A 21,680-nucleotide genomic window follows, 5' to 3' on the forward strand; every position below is an offset into this window, starting at 1 on the left:
AATGGCAGATTGTGCAGCCAGAACCATTTTGTATTCTGAACTGAAGTAGGACATGTTACCAAATATTCACACATATCACAGAGAAGAAAATAAGGTCTTCCTTAACAGAAAGAGGACATATCTGTAAGATACTATAACAGACCTGTCACCATGTGCATGCAAAGCCTGAATGTTCACATGCACATGAAGACTTTTGGTATGTGGCCCAAATCGAATGATTTAGAAATGATTCAGGCTAATTAATCATTACTCTAGGGTCCATTACTAACCGAGGGAGATCTAATACTTCAGTACATGTTGGGAAATTAACTTTTAATTGTCTTCTGTAAAACTGTGCTGTGCTTTTGATAGTAACATTACGTTTAGAGGACTCATAGTGAAAAAGCATAACCTAAGGGGTTCATGCTCTAACTCCCACTGTAATCAGCATGGCTCTCTATTGGAGTGTATCATTCTTTATTAGAGTGCATCACTTATCTACACACACACATCCAGACACACTTCACACCTAAGTCTGAACACACTTTAAACATGCATCTGAACACACTTTACACACTCATCCAAAATTTTTCTTTCTGTAGAGGTCTGCATATTAGTATAAGTCAAAATGTGTGACCTTTCAGACTTCAGGCTTCAGTAACACAAACTGCTGAGTTGTTTAACGTATCAAGAGGAACTGTTTCTAAAGTCATGATGGCATACCAAAAACTAGGGAAAACTATTTCTGGGAAGTGTAACTCTGGACAGAGGCCAAAACTCTGTGAATTTGACTGCAGAGCACTAAAACACATTGTGTCAAAAAATCACAGAACCACAGGTACTAAAGTGACTGCAGAGCTAAACCAACATCTCGCTAACCCAGTATCAACCAAAACAGTTCATCGAGAGCTCAATGCAGCTGGACACCATGAAAGGGCTGCCATTGCCAAATCTTTTCTTTCCCCCATCAATGTTCAAAAATGCCTAAAATTCTGCAAAGACCATCAGAGGTGGACAATGGACCAGTGGAAGAATGTCATCTTCTCTGACGAATCATCCCTTGCACTTTTTCTTTGTTCAGGACAAATTTATGTATGGAGGAAGCCAAAAGAAGCCCTTGATTTCAATTGCGTGACCCCAACCATTAAGCACAGAGACGGTTCTGTGATGGTTTGGGCTGCAATATCATGGAATTCTCTTGGTTAGCACTGCATGGTAGGGTTACCACTAAAGAGTATTTCTCAATTTTGGGTGACCAAATTCACCCAATGGTCAAAACACTCTTTCCAAGAGGTGGTGCCATCTTTCAAGACAATAATGCGCCAATTCACACTGCTAAAATCGATAGAGACTGGCATGAAGAGCACAACAGTGAAGTTGAACACTTGGATTGGCCCCCACAATCACCAGATCTTAACATAATCAAAAATCTATATATTTTGGAGCAGCAAGTAAGGAGCCACTTCTCTCCACCATCATCTCTGAAAGAGCTGGAACAGGTTTTGCATCAGGAATGGATTAAAATTCCCTTAGCCACGGTCCAAAAGTTGCATGAATCTATTCCTCGACGTATTGAAGCAGTTATCGCTGCCAACAGAGGGCCAACCCGATATTAAACAATAAAACTGTTATTTAACAAGGTGTTTACATTATTCTGTCCAACCCCTGTAAGTCTGAACACATTTTAAATCAGTGTCTGAACAGACATTACACACACATCTGAACACAATTTACACCTGTGTATTAGTTGAGTGAAAAAATAATGAAAAAATTGTGGTTTTGACAAATATAGAAAGTTAAAGGGAAGTAAACCCACCTCTAAAATGACCAGAGTCAAATTCAAACTTAAAATCTTTTTTTAAAAAAAAAATATTTTAAAAACCCCTTAAATTGCAAAAAGTCAGAGTTAACATTATAGCAAGGCATTTTAGGAGTAACTAGCATAATGGTTTTCTAGTAACAGCATCCCCTAAATACATTTGTACTGATAAACAACAAAATTTTGAACTAATCAAACCAGTTGGTTTCAACATTATGTAGGTCTTAGGAAACGGAATAAAGAAAGAATGTGCTCCTAAGCAACAGTTACATCACACTTCTGTAATGTGACAAAGGACTTGGAAATAAACTGGTGCTGCCAAAATAAAATGATGCATGTCTCTTTTAATGTTCCTTTCTCTCACTGCTCCTTTTCATCCTTCTCTCTCTCTCTCTCTCTCTCTCTCTCTCTCTCTGTGGACTGCTGGTAATGAGTGACAGTAGAAGGACGACCAGCTGTCCTTACCAGTGGGCACGAGGTCAGGGGAGCTCTTCATGGTCCGAACTGGAGTTATCTGCACTGAGGCACTGGTCCGTGGACCAGACGTGACTGGACAACCTGTCACATGAACAAACATGAGAAACCAGAGAAAGAAATTGACTACACAGAGACATGAGACAAGAATCTACAATCCACCAAACAGTATTGTGCAGGATGCTGTGTCACATTCATCTTTTCTCTCAGCACTGCTACACAAAACAGTTACAAATGCTCTCTGATTGAAATCTTGAATTATTTCAATTATATGCAAGATATTCATGCTTTCCTGGACACCTACACTAAATGTATAACTTTTTTTCACATAACAAAAAAATGAAGTACCACAAATCAGTTTGGCCCAGTATCAACATAATCTGCATCCCAAAAACGATTCAAACCTCAACAAATTAATCCTTGGGCTATGATGTCATTTCTGTACAATAAAATGTATAAAGTCTATGAAACAGAATTCTATAGGAATGATATAAGAGATAGAGTCCCCTCTAAAACTGGAGGAAAGAAATAATGGGAGGACTAATGGTAGAAGTGTATGGAGGAAAGAATTTAGAGCCAGTATTTGTATGATAATAAATTAGTAGAATGTCCATTCTATGATTGTAGAGTTAAACTCAGCAGAATGTCCTTTATGATCTTGGAGTTAAACTTATTGGAACATCCACTGTATGATCATAGAGTTCCATTTAGTAGAATGGCTTTTTCCCTTTGCATGACCTTGCCTTTCAACAGATTATAATTTTGTTCAAGTGTTCCCATAAGCAGTGTTGCATTTCACTTTAAGAGACTGGCTCCACCCACATTTTAAATCCCAGATGCTACTGGTCACGCTGTATAAGAATGGGCAGACCAGGTGTAAAATTATAGTAACATGTACCTACTAACATGACTAGCCGTGTATGTTTCTCTACTCTCTTTAAATAAAACAGGATTTGGTCCTCTTTGTGGTCTTTTGTCTGAATTATTCATTTTAAAATGAAATGCTTCACACTTTGGCAGAGGGACATGGTGTATGAGTTAGATAAGGTCAGAGTGGGCCTTGAGACCACAGAGTTACTTTAATAGATGCTGTTATTGAAGGAGCACAACCACAGCAGAATCAATAACAACATCCATAAAAACACCTCTCTCAGATAACCGGACAATCCAAACAGTGAGAAAAAACAGTAAAATTAATTTTAAAAGAAAAAAAAACTCAACAAGCAGCCCAGCTTGAATCCTGTCGTGACACACAGAACTGTGTAAATGTCTTCAGGAAAATGTGTTGATACATCCTATTGAACAGAAGGTTTGAATACTCTCACACACTCTAGTGTCTGTGGGGCCTAGCTGAATACTTTGACGGTCACCAGACCTCTTTGGTCTCTTAGTGAGGTGTAGTGGTAAAATACGATCACAGGTATATATTTTGTTAAGTGAATGGAACGTGTGGACATACTTTTCATCTTGTGTTACACTTCTCTCACTCAAACACTGGTTTATCAACCAAGCTCTCACACACCTGCCCCACAGTTTTAGAGAGCTCTCACTATCTATGGGTGTCAAGGCCGAAGGCTCTTGGCTGCACGTGTATATCTGTGTGTGTGTGAGACCTTGTTGTCAGTGTCTTCCACCATCAAGACTCTGTCTGGGCGCTCCTCTGATGACCTCCTCTCTGCTTTTGCTGTATACTCTACCTTTTGCTCAATAAAGACAAAAGAGCTACCTTAAGTCATCGTCGTGCCTGTTTATTATTTTTAACACTTTTAAAAACATTGATGCCCAACATGTTACAGGTTTGACATGCGTGCCTCGCCCGTAGTCAAGACAGCAGCACTGAAACGTTTCCCTACAGGCACTCATCTCACGGCCTAACTTAACAGTTTCCCTACAGACACTCATCTCACGGCCTAACTTAACAGTGTCCCTACAGACACTCATCTCACGGCCTAACTTAACAGTGTCCCTACAGACACTCATCTCACGGCCTAACTTAACAGTGTCCCTACAGACACTCATCTCACGGCCTAACTTAACAGTGTCCCTACAGACACTCATCTCACGGCCTAACTTAACAGTTTCCCTACAGACACTCATCTCACGGCCTAACTTAACAGTGTCCCTACAGACACTCATCTCACGGCCTAACTTAACAGTGTCCCGACAGACACTCATCTCACGGCCTAACTTAACAGTTTCCCGACAGACACTCATCTCACGGCCTAACTTAACAGTGTCCCTACAGACACTCATCTCACGGCCTAACTTAACAGTGTCCCTACAGACACTCATCTCACGGCCTAACTTAACAGTTTCCCGACAGACACTCATCTCACGGCCTAACTTAACAGTTTCCCTACAGACACTCATCTCACGGCCTAACTTAACAGTGTCCCTACAGACACTCATCTCACGGCCTAACTTAACAGTTTCCCTACAGACACTCATCTCACGGCCTAACTTAACAGTGTCCCTACAGACACTCATCTCACGGCCTAACTTAACAGTGTCCCTACAGACACTCATCTCACGGCCTAACTTAACAGTGTCCCTACAGACACTCATCTCACGGCCTAACTTAACAGTGTCCCTACAGACACTCATCTCACGGCCTAACTTAACAGTGTCCCTACAGACACTCATCTCACGGCCTAACTTAACAGTGTCCCTACAGACACTCATCTCACGGCCTAACTTAACAGTGTCCCTACAGACACTCATCTCACGGCCTAACTTAACAGTTTCCCTACAGACACTCATCTCACGGCCTAACTTAACAGTGTCCCTACAGACACTCATCTCACGGCCTAACTTAACAGTGTCCCTACAGACACTCATCTCACGGCCTAACTTAACAGTGTCCCGACAGACACTCATCTCACGGCCTAACTTAACAGTTTCCCGACAGACACTCATCTCACGGCCTAACTTAACAGTTTCCCGACAGACACTCATCTCAGGCTATTACTATGCTCTATAATTTGATTATAATATAACAGACAAAGGCAGATTACCGATGGTTTTGATTATAATACAGCAGACAAAGGCAGATTACTGATGGCTTTAGGAATGATGCCTCATATAAAGCATTGTCAAATGACTGCAGCACTGCTCTTGTTTTGGGACACTCAGCAGTGGACCCAAAGCCAAAGGCCTATGACACCCCATTATAGTTAGAGATTTAGTTGGAGTACAGGCATGTTACAGTAATGTTGCTTTGCTTCATACCCAAGAACGGTTAGAGAGTTAGTTGGAGTGAAGGCGTGTTACAGTAATGTTGCTATGCTTCATACCCAAGAACAGTTAGAGATTTAGTTGGAGTAAAGGCATGCTATTGTAATATTGCTTTGCTTGTGTCAGCAGAGACAGCACTGTCTATGCTTAATAAAAGCAGAGTGGAAGATAGATCAGACAGGGGACAGTGCACAGAAAGCCAAAAGATGGATGAGGGGATGAATGGAGGAGTCTGGCAAAGCACAATACTATTCCAACAATGGCTTGAGCCAGATACAGAGGACAGTTGTGTTCTTGCTGCTCAGTCCGGAGGTGACCAGACCATACGGTTACATTAAATGACACCAGACTAGGGCTGGGAATCGGCTGCCGATTCGATATGTATTGTGATTTTTTAAGTATTGCTATTCAATGTTATGATTTTTGGGCTGAACTTTCATTCTTGAAGAAATATATTTAATAAACATGCAGTGCATCTCCAATATTTTGACATATTTTCCCCAGAGTAATAAAATATAGTCTAATTATGGAGGCAAATAATTAAATCAAAGACTGCACGTCTGAGAAGTGCTTTTGTTTAATGAGTTTTACTGAGCAAATGTACTGAGCACTATTCACATTATGCAAAGCTGCATAGAATAATGTCATCTGCCTCTGAAAAAAAAATGTACATAGTCTCATCGAGCATTGGTAGCCACAGCTTTAGATTCGTTTGAGCTCAACTGGTGTTGAGCGAGATGCATAAGAATATTGGTTGTATTATTGCAATATTTTACTTTTCCATGGCAGATTTTGCATACAGCCATATTGAGATCAAGCTTCGAGTCAACTCTGTAGAATCCAAACTGATTCCACACTTTGGGTTTAAAAATTGATTTTTGTTCAGCGAGGTGATCGAAGAATTGCCATCAAGAACTACGATTTGTAACTAAATTGATTTTTCCCCCCAGCCCTACACCTGACCACACAGGTACACTGAATGACACCAGACCATACAGTTAAACTGAATGACACCAGTCTGTATAGTGGAACACTAAATGACACCAGACTGTATACAGTTACAGTGAATGACACCAGACCATACAGTTAAACTGAATGACACCAGTCTGTATAGTGGAACACTAAATGACACCAGACTGTATACAGTTACACTGAATGACACCAGACCATACAATTAAACTGAATGACACCAGTCTGTATAGTGGAACACTAAATGACACCAGACTGTATACAATTACACTGAATGACACCAGGCCATACAATTAAACTGAATGACACCAGACTGTATAGTGGTACACTAAATGACACCAGACTGTATACAGTTACAGTGAATGACACCAGACCATACAGTTAAACTGAATGACACCAGTCTGTATAGTGGAACACTAAATGACACCAGACTGTATACAGTTACACTGAATGACACCAGACGATACAGTTAAACTGAATGACTCCAGACTATATACAGGTACACTGAATGACACCAGACTTTATACAGATACACTGAATGACACCAGACCACACAGTTAAACTAATGACACCAGACTGTATACAGTTACACTGAATGACACCAGGCCATACAATTAAACTGAATGACACCAGACTGTATACAGGTACATTGAATGACACCAGACCTTACAGGTGCAGTGAATGACAAAGGTTCGGTCTTTTCTTTCTACCTCAAGGCACTCAGAGTTCCAGCATTTAGGCCTGTAACAAGTATTTCATAAATGTCTAACTGAAATTTTGACGTGATCACAGTTTCCTTGTTGAACTGCAGTTAAAGCATTTTTTTTAATGAGATGGGTCAAAGTCACATTTTTGTTTGCATCCATCAAACACGTTTCCAATGCCTGCGTGCACCCTGTAGCAGGAGAGAACTGTAGCTACCCTATCGGAGGACGCTCTGCCCGCATTGATTTTGTCACAATGTCATAAGGAGGCTAGATACATTTGCAGGTTAGTTTCTTGGTTTATTTAAATACAACAAAGACTTCCAAATCTCAGGATTTCCAGGCAACCAATGTATCCTGGGATTCATTTAAAACTTTAATTTGTTTGAAAAATAATAAATAAATAAAGATTTTTTAAATTTTACCAAGAGTGACAATTATATTGCTAATTGCAATTATTTCTGAAATAGTTAATTGTGCAGCAACATTTGGAATTGTTATCGCTCAACCAGCATTAACTCCATAAGACAGTGAATGTGCTGACCCCTTCACACACAGCTGTATAACGTATATGAGAGCTCACAGACCTTCTCTATGGGTTTTATGGACTTTTATACTGTCACCAAAAACTGTTTTAAAATACCTCAGCTTTAGTTTTCAGTTTTATGTCTACACATGTTTCATACACATTCTGAAATGAACCCTTATGATATATTAAAAAAAATATTGAAGTGAATATTTTTGAAAACTTTGAACTCCTTTACCCATCCCGGCTCTATCCTTCTTCATCCACTGTGGCAAAATGTTTTATCATTACTCTCCATCTGTATGTGTGCACAATGCTATTCTGTAATTTTTTTTCTCTTTATTCCTTGAGTTTGTATTTTACACATTCACATTCAGCATTTTCATCTCTGCCTCCACTGTATGACAGAAACACAGAGAACAGAGCTTGTTGTGAATGCTTCAAACTCAGGTGCATCACAGGCCTCAGTTTTCAGATAAATCTTAATTGTAACACTTAGTAGTTAATGTTTTGCAGTTTAACTAAAGAAAGGTAAACTTACTGGAAGAAGTGTCAAATCTCACAGTGCCCCCTGCTGGAGAGCCCTGAAATAGAGAAAGAGAGAGAAAACAGATGGAATTTTAAGAATGAAGAGAGGTGAAACTATTACTCTTTACTCAAGTGAACTTTTCCATTGAGAACGACAGATTACTTTCATCCAAAATATACCTTTTTATTAACCAACTCACACACACATCTGAACACTCCACACACACACACACACACACACACACACACACACACACACACACACACACACCCCTCAAAAGTCAGGCCTTCAGGCATAGAAAGTTTGCCAAAAACCTGCCTGATCACTGAAAATGATTTCTGTGTATTTAACATAAGTACACACACACCTCTCACCATCTGGGTTTTTAGCAGAACTCCACAGATCTCTCCTCCACTGTCTGTGTGTTTTTATGATATGTGACTACTACAGTGGCCGTTAAATGAGCATAACGTTACAGTCATATGAAGCGGTGTGTCAGTGAGGGTGATCATGCATAAACGGGCTGATTACACACACATCCAGCTAATGAAGATGCTCTCACACCTACGCTTGGATTTCATACTGAAACCCGATCTTAGGTGGTGAGGGCCAGAGTGCACAAGGACAGAAACATGTAGGTCACCACCGAGAGCGTTAACATCTTACTCCACGATTCACAGACCAACATCCTAAAGGTCTCAACACAAAATAAAATCCCTAACTCACACCCTGCTCTGGGAATCCATCTGCCTCCTGAGACTTCTGCGTTTAATCATCTTTATTCTAGCAGATCTCATAGTACATATGATTTACTCTTCTGTGACATATAGGCACTATAAATCTGTCTGACTCCTGAAGTTAAAAAACACCTGTCAGAAAGACTGAGTTCATGAATGAGTCTCACTCAGAAACCAAATCTCGGAAGTCTTATTCTATTTGAATGCTCTCAGTCCATTTATGCACTTTTTGTCTGTGTGGTTTGCATTCTCATTGCCTTTCCCAGCCGTTCCTAAGCCTCTTCACACACACAGCCTGGTGGAAACAGCGAGAAACCATGAACAAGAGCTCTCCTGACAGTCTTGTGTGTGCTGAAGGGAATCAACACAATCCAGACGTGAGCACAATGGACACAGAGGGTGAAAATATGTGCTAATCCAAGACGCACCAATGGAGCCTGAACACTTAACATTAACAGTGAGTCTGTTTCCTCCTTCCTTCCTCTAATATAACACAGAAATCTGAATTTCACTCTAATGTAACATAGATCTGAATGTTCTCTCCAATAGCACAGAGATTTGTCATTTGTCTCTAATGTAACAGAGAGCTGAATTTTCTCTCTGATGAAACAGAGAGAGCTGAATTTTCTCTCGTTACACAAAGGGAGGGATTTTCCTTTTCTGTGTCATTCAATCGCAATGGAGTACTTCTGAACTGTGCTTTCTTGTACTCACTCTATACTATAACACACACACACACACACACACACACGAATGCAGACACACATTACCATTCATTTAAATAGTGTAACAAAAAAGCTGATTATCCTGTGATATTTTCACACACATGCTTCACGCTCCGTGGCATGTCCTCCATCACTGTACACGACTCTTAAGACTCCAGACACCCCAGACTCTCTGTCATCAGCAGACTCTTGTTTCCTCAATAAAAATATCTGCCCTGACATCCACAGGGATTCCTGTGCCATGGACAGGACGGGACGGCAGGCCAGGCTGTGTTGAGGCCAGTGTTCAGTTTTAGACGAGCTTAACGGGGGGGGGGGGGGGGGGGGTAGTTTTGCCCCCATAAAGAACATGTGGAATGGACCGGTGATCACTTTAAGAGCAGTGCTATAATGAACAACACCCAGTGTGGTCTCAGAGCCCCTGGGAAACAGCACACATCTCAAATAGCATCTGTAAAATATCTCACATCTCTAACAAACAAGCTTTTGATTAGTGTAAAGAGATGAGCTGAAATGCACTTCCTGTCATTTCCCCCGGGGGAGACCCCACTCATCTCCTGACCTCTCCCCTCAGCAGGTCACTCACATCCGCTAGGATGAGTGGCTCTGTTACCACATCTTCAATACGCAGTCTGAATGTGGTGAATTGGGTGGCATGAAATATGATTTACCACTCAAACCCAGACCAGTCATTCTCACAGATTAGTAAGTAATCATAAAAAACACACACATATGAGAAAGAGAGATTTCACGTTCTCTTGATCCACCTGTTTCTTCTGTGCTGGTAAGTACCCTGTATTCTCTCTGGCTCTGTTTAACAGTAAAGTAAAACTGTGTGTGTGTGTGTGTGTGTGTGTGTGTGTGTGTGTGTGTGTGTGTGCGCGTGCATGTGTGTGAGTGTGTGTATGTGTATGTGTGTGGGGGGGTATCCCGAATACAGAGGAAAGAGGTGAAATCAGATGAGAGAAGCACATGACAACATTGCCCAGGGCAAGAAAAACAGAACAAGTAAACTGTGACTACAAATTGAGCTACTGCCTCTCAGTTCTTACCTAAGAGATTCATTCCAACTGGAAAGCAGTGGATTTTCTCAGTGCTCTGTCTCATGGTGTTGTGTTTTCTGACCGGATATGGACAAACATCCTATATTCCATCCAATCCACAGACAGCGTGTGTACCAATCCACAGACAGCGTGTGTACCAATCCACAGACAACATGTGTACCAACAGCAACCAGAGTACAGACACAGCCTCAGCCCTTTACAGGCAGCCTCTGTGTATTGCCAAAGCAGCACATCTGACAGTCTGTTTGGATTAAAGACAGCACAGTCCAAATACTAATGAGGGAGCTACTGTGGCCCATTAGCTTATAACACACCCAGTGGCCGCTGCCTGGCAACCTCATGTCCTGCCATCCATGTCCAGATGCTTTTATCAATAAAGCATCTGGACGTTCAGAAAAAAAAGGGAAAAATCAAAACAAACCAAAACAGTAGAACACCAGAAATAGTGGCAGACAAAGAGAGCAGGAGGAGGGGCTGGTTAGTGTAAGCCAATGACAGATAGGCAGAGTGAATGTAAAGCATGTGGATTGGTGTTTTAAGAGCTTTGGGATAACAGCTTTATCTGCTGTCTCAGACAGACAACAGCCAAACAACACTCATGGTGTCCGGCCGCAACAGCATGTCTCCCATTCAATCATTTACTGTTAAGAACCGAACTCTGTGTCTCATCTTTAAACTACAGTAATTTATCACATTACTGTACTTTGTTTTGGCCACCTTCAACAAAGGCAAACAACATTTCTAATGATGAAGCTAAAACTTTTCCATTCTCCCTCCCTCTACAGAAAATAATTGTAAAAAAGCATATAGCTCTTTATAACAGTGATTATATATATATATATATATATATATATATATATATATATATATATGTATGTGTGTGTGTGTGTATGTATCTATGTAGATGACTGAAAAAAAAGAAAAAATATTTTTTCCTTTTTGTTTCAGTCATCTCCACAAATGTATTATTAATGTGAAACAATAATGACAATTACATGCATTGCTGTGTTGTTAACAATATTGTCTTCATATTTTCTCACAATTAAAAACAGTAAACTATAAATGTGGTATAGGAGGAGCCAGACTTCACTCTGCCCACAGCTCCATTGACTTGAGTCTCAGCTCGACTGGTGCCCAGTGAACAACTGTGCTGAACACCACAGAGTCAGGCAGACTAACCACTGAATACCACAGAGTCAGGCAGCTGGGGTTTGTGCAATGCTGCTTCAATGACAGACCAAAAGCACTATCCACATTTGGCTTCACACTGCGTATACCTCTCCATCACCTGCTCTGCACTGCACAAGGCTTATGTTTAGAGACAACAAGACCATCTGAGCAGATTTCCTCAACAAGTCATCTGTTAGCTGCTTTCTCGTCACAACAAAGCCATATCCATACTTTTCATTGTTCCCAGATCACAACACAGCCATGTCCATCCTTTTCATAAGAGCTGTCCCTCAGGGCGCAACCAAACCCAGTCACTCACCTTCTCACCTGACATCAAAGTCAAAGTCTTCAACAGACAAATACCCAAGGGACAGAACACCGACACCCTTCAGAGACCATCTTTAAATATTCTCTCCATAGGTAGCACAGGCCTGGCTGCCACACCTCGTCCCTCTGTCCTGTCCCCTCTCAGGGTGTGACCTTGCCTGTGGTCTGGAAGGGCTTGGCTGTTTTTAATGCCAGCCTCACCAAGACGGGTTTGTCAACACCTGCCAGCCCAGAATGTGGCACCCACTCAACAACTGGGCACCACACCACGGTATCCAGACCCCTAATCTTAACAGAGCACAGGATGGCTTCCATGTGAGAACACTGCAGATTAGCTGACTATCAGCAGTTTCTGAGTCATCTTCCAGATTTTATAGGGACAACACTGTAAAACATGGCCATTCTCCCGCACGCTTTTACCATGTGTGAAAGCTAATTATTCCCTCTCCTTTCCCTTTAAGTTATATAGACCACCAATAGTTTGGCTAATGGCATTTTTATGGTGGGATATAGGGCCTGCTAAGGGCTGAGTGTGATGTCACAGGTCTTTTTTGGATCACAGGTACTGAATGATAACTCAGACAAGGCCCTCAGTCCTGACATTATCACTATAAGTATTTCACTAAACCAGCTCTGTGCTCAGGCCAAAGCACACAAAAAAAATAAAAAAAATAGGCCCAACTGGGAAGTACGCTGGTTGAATATATTTAAAAATCAATACGTATAGAGATCCCTGTGATCAGCAAAGCAGCAACATCAACACCATATGGGTGAGAAATTTATTCAACTGTCAGCATGACTGGCTCTTTGCTCCTATCTCTGCCATTCTATTTGGTAATGGCATGTGTTTTGAACTGCTGTATGAAACTAAACTGAATAAATTAAAATACCATTCAATATAAACACAAATAAATGTAAATCAGAATAGACCGCCCATTTTCTTGTGGGTGACACTGAGAAAGGCTGTGTGAATGGCACGCAGCTCTGAGCAGGTAATGTAAGTCTGACTGATTAAACATGTTAAAGTAAGACATAAGAGAAAATGCATTAAAAGACTCCAGAGATTCTGCCTATGTCTTAAGATGGCATTTAACGTAAGGGGCTTAGGAGATTATCTCAGAATTCTGAGAAAACTGAGTTATCAGCCTTCAATGGCCTACTAGCCTATTAGTCAGATGGACCACTGACAGCTTTGATCACACAGACTCTTTCCAGTTTTGATTCTTCCTGTTTCCAGAACAGCGAGCAGTACCAAATGCCTTAAGGTCTGACAGTCCGGCCGAGAATCTCACAGGAATGCCTCGTTCTATTTCTGCAACTTTCTTATCAGAGCACAACACTAATCCACAAAATAGCTCTCTCTCTCTGTCTCTCTCTCTCTCTCTCACTCTCACTCTCTCGCCGCACGGGGCCTGGTGTGCACACTGAAAGAAGGGAGCATGTTACATAACACAGTTTGACTTTTACTCTGTCAACAAAAGGACAGGCTGTCGCTTGACAGGATCACACAAACGGCTCCAAACATGGATTGAAAAGCAGGCCCACGGAGCAGCCGTCCTCCTGCTTTAATTGAGAAGACCCTCGCTGTACCATAAACAGACCTGAACAGACCTGCTGGAAGGAAGCAGGAGTCATTCCATGCCTAAAACAGCAAATTTAAACAACTATGGCTTAAAAGGAAATGTATGCTAGGCCCTGCATTAACGGGCCTTATTTGATGTGTGTGTGCGTGTGCGTGTGTGTGTGTGTGTGTGTTCTGAGAACACAGTGATCTATTGCATAGTGCTGTGGGGGCTAAAAACAGCAGCAGTGTAACTCAGGTGTGAGAGAAACGCACTTTGGCACTAACGTCTTTTGTTTTCTCTCTGTTCACAGAGCAATGCAACCCAGGGAAGAAGAGGCCTGGTCTTGGGTAGCTTGCACAGGATCAACCTGTTGGACAGAGAGCAGTCGGCGATCAGCACACTGTAAATAACCTGCTTCAGAGGAAAACTGTTGCCTGACAAAAAGCCATGATGTTACACGTGGACAATCTGGGAAGCAAGATTCACCGAGAAAAACCCTGAGAACGTTAAATCACTGGAGTCACAAGAGTGTGTTAACTTAAACAGGACCAAAAGTCAGGATCCAGCTGTCAATTTTCACTCACATATAATACATGAGCAGAAGAGATGGACAATTACTGAGGTCTCTGTGACTGGAAAAAAATCTCTCCACAACAAAAGGCCAAAAGAGGTCAAAGCCTAAGTGTTTACATAACTCTGTCATTTTAACATTACTGTTGACATAAATTGAAGTATTTTAGAAATGTGCTGTAATAACTAACTCTGATTATGCACAAACTATTTTATTGCTTGTTTGTGAAAAAGAAATTTCAACAAACAGGTTTATGCATATGCATGATGTGTAATGCTTTTGTAGAATGACTGCACATTATTAATGTGTAATAAAATTACAGTATTTCATCACAGAAGAAACACTTCCATCATTATAATCATCATCAGCAGGTGAGATCATTACTCAGTGGTGTGATTCAGTTTTCCCTGATTAGTCTTTAGACACTATGCCGCTGAAGACTGTGCGATACACGTGCTGTTTGTTTCCGATCTCTCCAGACAATCCTGTTAACCCAAATGACTGTCATACACTAACAATCCTGACAACCCAAATGACTGTCATACACTTACATTCCTGACAACTCAAATGACTGTCATATACTAACAATCCTCACAACCCAAATGACTGTCATACACTAACAATCCTGACAACCCAAATGACTGTCATACACTAACAATCCTGACAACCCAAATGACTGTCATACACTTACATTCCTGACAACTCAAATGACTGTCATATACTAACAATCCTCACAACCCAAATGACCGTCATACACTAACAATCCTCACAACCCAAATGACCGTCATACACTAACAATCCTCACAACCCAAATGGCACTGGGGGCTGAGTCAGTGGTAGCAGATGACCGATGGCACTCTCTCAGCGCCGGGAGCTTTCTCCAACAGGTGAGATACTGAGTAATAAAATGGACTCTAACAACGGTCTTTTCCAGAAGGAAGTTTCAGCAAACACAGAGCGTCAACAAACTGTTAAAAACATCCAAGCTATGCGCCTGGAGCCTGGTCATTAGGTCCTGGGCTGCCGATGCTTTCGCCACACCTAAAAACAGAACTCGGATCATCCTGACATTTCCAGTGCTTTGCTAATGGACTCCAACAGCATGACTGCATACCTATAGTCTCAGGGTCCTGTCACCACCTCAGCCCCCCCCCCCCCCCCCCCCCTTTTTTTTTACAAGAATGCCATCATGTCTCTGCTAACACATACACTCACACACACACATGCGCACGCGCACACACAGATTTCACAAACACTTGAGAGGCTGACAGTTAAAAGTTCACTAATAACTCTGGTATGAGTAGGCTCACTTCAAATTGTATAAGCTGTCATCTTCATTTTTAATAACGTGGCTCAGAGTTCATGTACAGCAGGGAAAGCTCTGCTATTCACAGCTGTCTGAATCACAGACTAGCATAAATAGGCTTCTGAGTTTTCCAGTGACCTGTGGGCTGTGCACTGTGGTTGAATCCCAGTGTATTTTACTGGTAATCAGTGAGACATAGTCACCTGAATGTCAGCCCCATACTGCTCCCAGAACAGCTGACCTGCCATCTGCCAAACCAGCAAGAGGCAAAAGAGAAAAGTTCTGTCAGCGCCATACAAACCAAACCCCGGGCTGGCTATTCACTCGCCTGTTTACCTTCACTCATTAGCATGCTGCTTTGTGCCCACAGACCTTGAAAAGCACAGCAGTGACAGTCACACACTTTGAGCACCACTCTAACACACACACTCTAGCCAATAGGAACCAAGGAGAGACAGGGGAAAGACAGAAGGTTGCCAAGCAACGTGAGGCAACATTAAGACAGTGTTGTGTTGGAGAGTGTAGTGCCTGTGGAGGAGACTTCAAGTCTGTAAGCTCAGTCATTCCTGTGCAGGTGATATGTGTTCATGTTTGATGTTTATGTCTATGGTGAAGAACTGGAGTTGGGAATGGTCACTAACAGAAAGAGAAGCGTGTCTGGGGAAGTTTTGACTCGTGTACCTGTTCACCAACACCTGCATGTGGGAAACCCTGCTGCTACTCCTGTAAAATACTCCTCTGGGTTATAATAACAGCAATCTGTGGTCACTGACCAAATACAAAATATGCTCACAATGACCAATCACAGAAAAAAAAAACAAAACAAAAAAAAAACCCCACCAGAAAAGCTTGTTAAGCTAATTCAGTATGTACTTGCATTCTCGCAGCAGAAATCTCATGCTGATTTGAGTATACAGGGGTCATTCCTATGTTTCTCTTATCTGTCATGCATAGCTACATTTATTGGAAATATACACTCTCAGTATAAGTTTTACATCCTGCTGCCTGTATTTACACATCTGTTGAGAACAAACGGGATTCCCTGGTGTCCCATGATATGCCCTCTCAACACTGATCCAAGGTCAGTCTGACTGGCTACATCCTATAGATAAAACTAACCAGTGAAGAGGAGAGAGGTTCATTATCTATATTAGTCATTCACCCTCTCAGGCAAACAAATAAAATGCTGAAAGAAACCAGTATTATTAGTTTAAATGACATGTTTGATATGTAAGAAAACAAGAGATTATTTTTTTATCTGTTTGTTTATTTTTAGCGTTACACAGAGATTATTTTAATCTATCATTTATCTTTTTTTATTATTATTTTTACACCATTGTAACTGCACAGCAATAAGAACACAATTGACTCCATCCTTAAGAGAGCAGATACACACAGAAGAATTATTAGAGACATAGAATAAGATATAAAAAGTTATCAGGCCACAGGAATGCAGCTGCCTCATTCTCTGGTCTCAACAGTCTGAGACTATTCTAAGAATTAAGATTGGCCATCTGCTCCAACCAAATCAGTTAAATGACGTCTCACATCTTTGGATGCTCTCTTGGTTGAACAAAGGACACAAGTAACATGATTCGACACAAAGTCTATAAAATATTAACCGTGCAACACAAATTATTCATCATCTGACTAAGGGGACTGAGTCCAAACTGGCTTACACTGGAGCTTCTGACAACGTGGGAAAGCTACTGCCACATTAAACCAGTCACAGTCTCATAATTATCTCTTTTCCCAGTCACCACAATGGTGCAGGGACCGACCCACTGGGAAGCAACTAAGCACAACGGTGCAGGTACTGACCCACTGGGAAGCAACTAAACCCAACAGTGCAGGTACCGACCCACTGGGTAGCAACTAAACCCAACGGTGCAGGTACCAACTGACTGCAGAGTAGACCATCACAGAGTAAAGCGTCACAGAGTAAACCGTCACAGAGTAAACCGTCACAGAGTGAACATTCACATTGTCAGCACCAGCGATATCACTACATTACAAACATACCAGGGCTTTACACATATAATATTACACACACACAAAATAACTTCAGCTTTACGTAGCAACTGTTACAGACATACCATGACTTAAGCTTTACATGGTTAATATTATACACACACACTCCAGGACTTATGGTTTACACAGTTAATATTACACACACACTCTAGGACTTACGGTTTGCACAGTTAATGTCACACACACACACTCCAGGACTTCAGCTCCACACAGTTAATGTCACACACACACTCCAGAACTTCAGCTCTACACAGTCGATATTATACACACACACACTCCAGGACTTATAGTTTACACAGTTAATATTACACACCCTGCAGCACTTAAGGTTTGCACCTCCTATGTTACACTCATACAGGGATTTCAGCGTTACAAAGCGATGTTACCGTGTATACATTTCATCATTGGTTTATTTTCTTAAGAGGTTTATATTAATTATATGAATTAGATTAATGAGAGAAGTACCTGATATCGGAAAGACAACACTGACAGCAGAGAACACTGAGGCATTCTCTGGAAGAGTCCACTAGCTTTCTTTATTCAGTGAAGTGAGTTTTATATTGCAGACTGAAAAACCGGGGTGAGATTTTGCTGTAACTTCATTATAATCGTGCCTGACCAGTGTTTTGACACGGGTCCTGAATCACTCCTCAGGGATTTACATGGGCCTATTGTCTGTTTTGTTTTGCTGGCACTCCTAATTTCTTGGATTTTTAAAAACTTTTTAGGAAGTACCTTTTGCACAATTTTTGATTTCTTCAATGATATTACAGCGGTTAAGTTACCCCAGGTCTGTCTCTGTTCTTCCACGAAACCATTAAACCTGAGCGATGCATATGCAAATTCGTTGACAACACTGTTACGTAGCTGGCGCCTAAATAATTCTGATTAGAATTCAGAAGTAATTTATGGATTTTGCTAAACCTCGTTCTGCGGTATTATGTTTGTTTCCCCTTTGAAAGTGCTGAAATACATGGGCAGCTGACTGGGATCGTTCAAAACTGCAGTTATTCTCAAGTACCAGCTGGAATCTAGATTCTATCATTGTTAGATTCGCATACACCAACATCTGTGTGAGTAGCAAACCAAAGTCTCACATTTTATTATTTAAAAAAAGAAAAACTATGAAGGCTGCAGAGAAAGCACCGAAGGTAGGCTATTAACATACGGATTTTTTCTGTCTGCTGATTCAGTGAGTAATTTACATGGGATTAAGGATGTTAACATCGCAAGTGGTTATACATTTTTGAAAGGTAGGCTACATCATTGACATGTTCATGACAATGCATGCGCTTTATGCTGTAGACCTACGTACGTGGTGGTTATTGTTACAGGGGAGCCTACAGAAAAACGACACAGTAAAAACGGAAACACATTTCCAGCGGTAAAAACAGTAGGCAAGAAAACCTAAGACGATGCGAAAGTCGTTATAGACTGTTTATACGAAAGTGGTTCACAGCGCATACCCGCGCTTTAATACTAGCGCCTTAACACAAGCGCCATTCTGTATAACTACTCTAATTCCTTATCCCGTATCTTTTGCCGTTAAACACTGCGACAGTAAACATAGGCCATATGAACAAGAAGGCTAATACACATGCCTCGGCTTTGCAACCGTAGGCACCAAAGAAAGATGGAAGAATTTTGTTTATTTTTCGCAGCCTGTCTGCCAGCAGAATACAGGCACGTGTAAATTGTCCCGAATTGAATTACACATCGTATGTGCTTAATTCCTTATTTGGATGACGCGAAGGAACGCGTACGGATGAACCAATACTGTCCGGCAACCGCATATTTTTCCTGAGGAATACACACAGAAACGCTGAACCCTGTGCGCTGACGTTTGTCAAGCATAGCGCATACGACATAGGAGACTGGTTGGACTCCAATTTTTCACTTTTACATCACTGAATTCAATAATTCAGTGTCATTATAAACATGGAGCCACTGAGAATTTCCGAACAGGACTGTCGCTTCTTAACATTCAAATGAGAAATAACGCCGAGATGCACGGGTAACCATGCCAGGACGCCGGCAGCCCTGCGCAGCCAAGCACGTTTACGTTACCACTGTGTCAAGTAGCCTGTGTGACTGAAATTGGTTTAAAGACTGGTAGATTTCCCATGAACTTGCGCCAGAAATTAATTTAGATGAATGTCTAACATCACTTAAGTATTCACATGCCAAAAATAGGACAATAAGTTTACCGAATAACGACCAGTATGCTCACCTTGGTAAGAAAGCAATCCAGGGTTCCCTGTAGGTAATACAACAGCACGCTGCACTTGGTCGCACTTTACAACGGCGTACGGCGCTGTCCACGGACCAGTCACCAGGCGCTCCCATTCGTTTCTACTCTCATTAGAATACATCTCGAACTGTCGCCTGTGCCTTTACCAAAGTGGGCGGAGAGGGGCGTAGTGCGCAATATCTCACACGTGTGTTTTTATACAGTGAGGCTGGATAAACGTGAGATAGTGTGCTTGAAAGGAGCCTGTAATCATGACAACAAAATCGATTAAACTTTGTGAATGGCCGCCCTTGATGAAGTAATCTCTCTCCGTATATCCAGGTGTCTGACTATGGAAGTGCTTGTGTCTGTGGCTAAACACCCATTTTAGGGTCTGTAGTTTTCCCCAGAGTGCGAATTATACAATGACAATCGGGCGAGTCAACTTTTTCTCCAGGGCTATATAGCATAGGATATATAAGCGTCTCGACCCCCCCCCCCGAACCGTTGTTTTTATCTCTTTTTGGGGGGTCCAAGTCTTAAATAGGGACGTCAGACCCCCCCCCCCCCCCCCCCCCCCAACCGTGATCTTGACGTTCACATTTAAGAAGGTTATTACGTATGTTTGCGCTCATGATCTACACGTAAGCGAGAATTGGTATCATTTTAAAGATTATTAAGATGATTATCTTCTAATGTCCTCGCGGGTAACGTTTCAATATGTCATTGCAATATTTCGGCTCCTGTATGTATGCAGTGAGTGATGTCACTTTCTGTTATCACAACCCCTTCTCTGTTTAAGAGACATATGTTATCGCTGTAGGTAGTGGAACAGTGCTGCGGTTGGTTTGAGGCGCTTTCCATTATTTTGTGTGTGTGTGTGTATGTGTGTGTGTGTGTATGTGTGCTGAACAATAAATTATTTTTGACATTTGATATTTATGACATTTTGGGGGAAAATACTCTGTTATCGGATTCTTCTTATATTCTTCAAGGTTAAAAAATTACAGTAATATGTGAATAAAATGTCTGGCACGCAGGCTCTAATTAAAGTCTCTTTGTGTATGTGTCAATAATATATCTCGCCAATATTTGACTTATTCTTTCCTGGACTAGTGAGCTTCCAGATAATCCCCACTAGATGGCACTGATGAAATTTTCGGGTAAAGTCATCCCTAACGAGCTAATCTTGGCCCTTTTGCCAAGGGCATAAAACATCATATCGTATTGCTTCCCAAAACATGTGTGGTGTGTCTGGAAACACAAAATTAAGTTTTCTGCCTCAGAAACTGTCGAATTAGTGAAAATGAAGAACTCCATCTGAGGGCAGATGAAACATGGGTCTAGAGGTGACATAAAACATGCTGGTTAGAGGTTAGATCATGTTTGTAATTCACCTAGCCTGAGGTAAAATGTCTTGTCTTTTTTAAGTACTGAATTCAGCCCTGTTTTCGGAAGTTGAGTGTCTGTAGTTTTTTTTAGGTCAACCTTTAAGTCAAACTGCTCCTTTTCTTTTGAAGAGAGTGCTGCAGTGTACCAAAACAGATACAGGAAACAGTGTCAACCCTCTTGACATTTATCAGTTAATAAGAGAAAGTCAGTGAGGGGCTTTCTCCACCACCACCTAAACGTTAGAACCTCAGGTAATGAATGAAATGGAAAAACACAGAGATTAGAAAGAGCACTATAATTAAACTTAAACACAAGCAGTCCAAATGGT

General features: G+C 41.4%; 1 protein-coding gene and 1 long non-coding RNA gene across 2 annotated transcripts in view; one reads left to right on the top strand and one right to left on the bottom strand.

Moving 5' to 3' along the window:
* sorbs1 (sorbin and SH3 domain containing 1) overlaps positions 1–20,047 on the bottom strand; it is a 60,455-nt gene extending 40,408 nt beyond the window's left edge. Inside the window, exons 1-3 of the mRNA XM_030771876.1 lie at positions 19,961–20,047; positions 8,247–8,289; positions 2,264–2,356 (exon numbers count right to left, since the gene is read on the bottom strand). Coding sequence (XP_030627736.1) covers positions 2,264–2,294 — 31 coding nt within the window. The 5' untranslated portion in view covers positions 2,295–2,356; positions 8,247–8,289; positions 19,961–20,047. The remainder of the gene's footprint in view (positions 1–2,263; positions 2,357–8,246; positions 8,290–19,960) is intronic.
* Positions 13,782–14,725, top strand: LOC115809986 (uncharacterized). The gene is made up of 2 exons (XR_004025244.1): positions 13,782–13,940; positions 14,133–14,725. It is a non-coding gene; the product is annotated as an uncharacterized LOC115809986 (long non-coding RNA).
* Positions 20,048–21,680: the final 1,633 nt, after the last annotated feature.

This window comes from Chanos chanos, chromosome 4 (genome assembly GCF_902362185.1).
Source record: "Chanos chanos chromosome 4, fChaCha1.1, whole genome shotgun sequence".
In the NCBI taxonomy this organism is placed as follows: domain Eukaryota; kingdom Metazoa; phylum Chordata; class Actinopteri; order Gonorynchiformes; family Chanidae; genus Chanos; species Chanos chanos.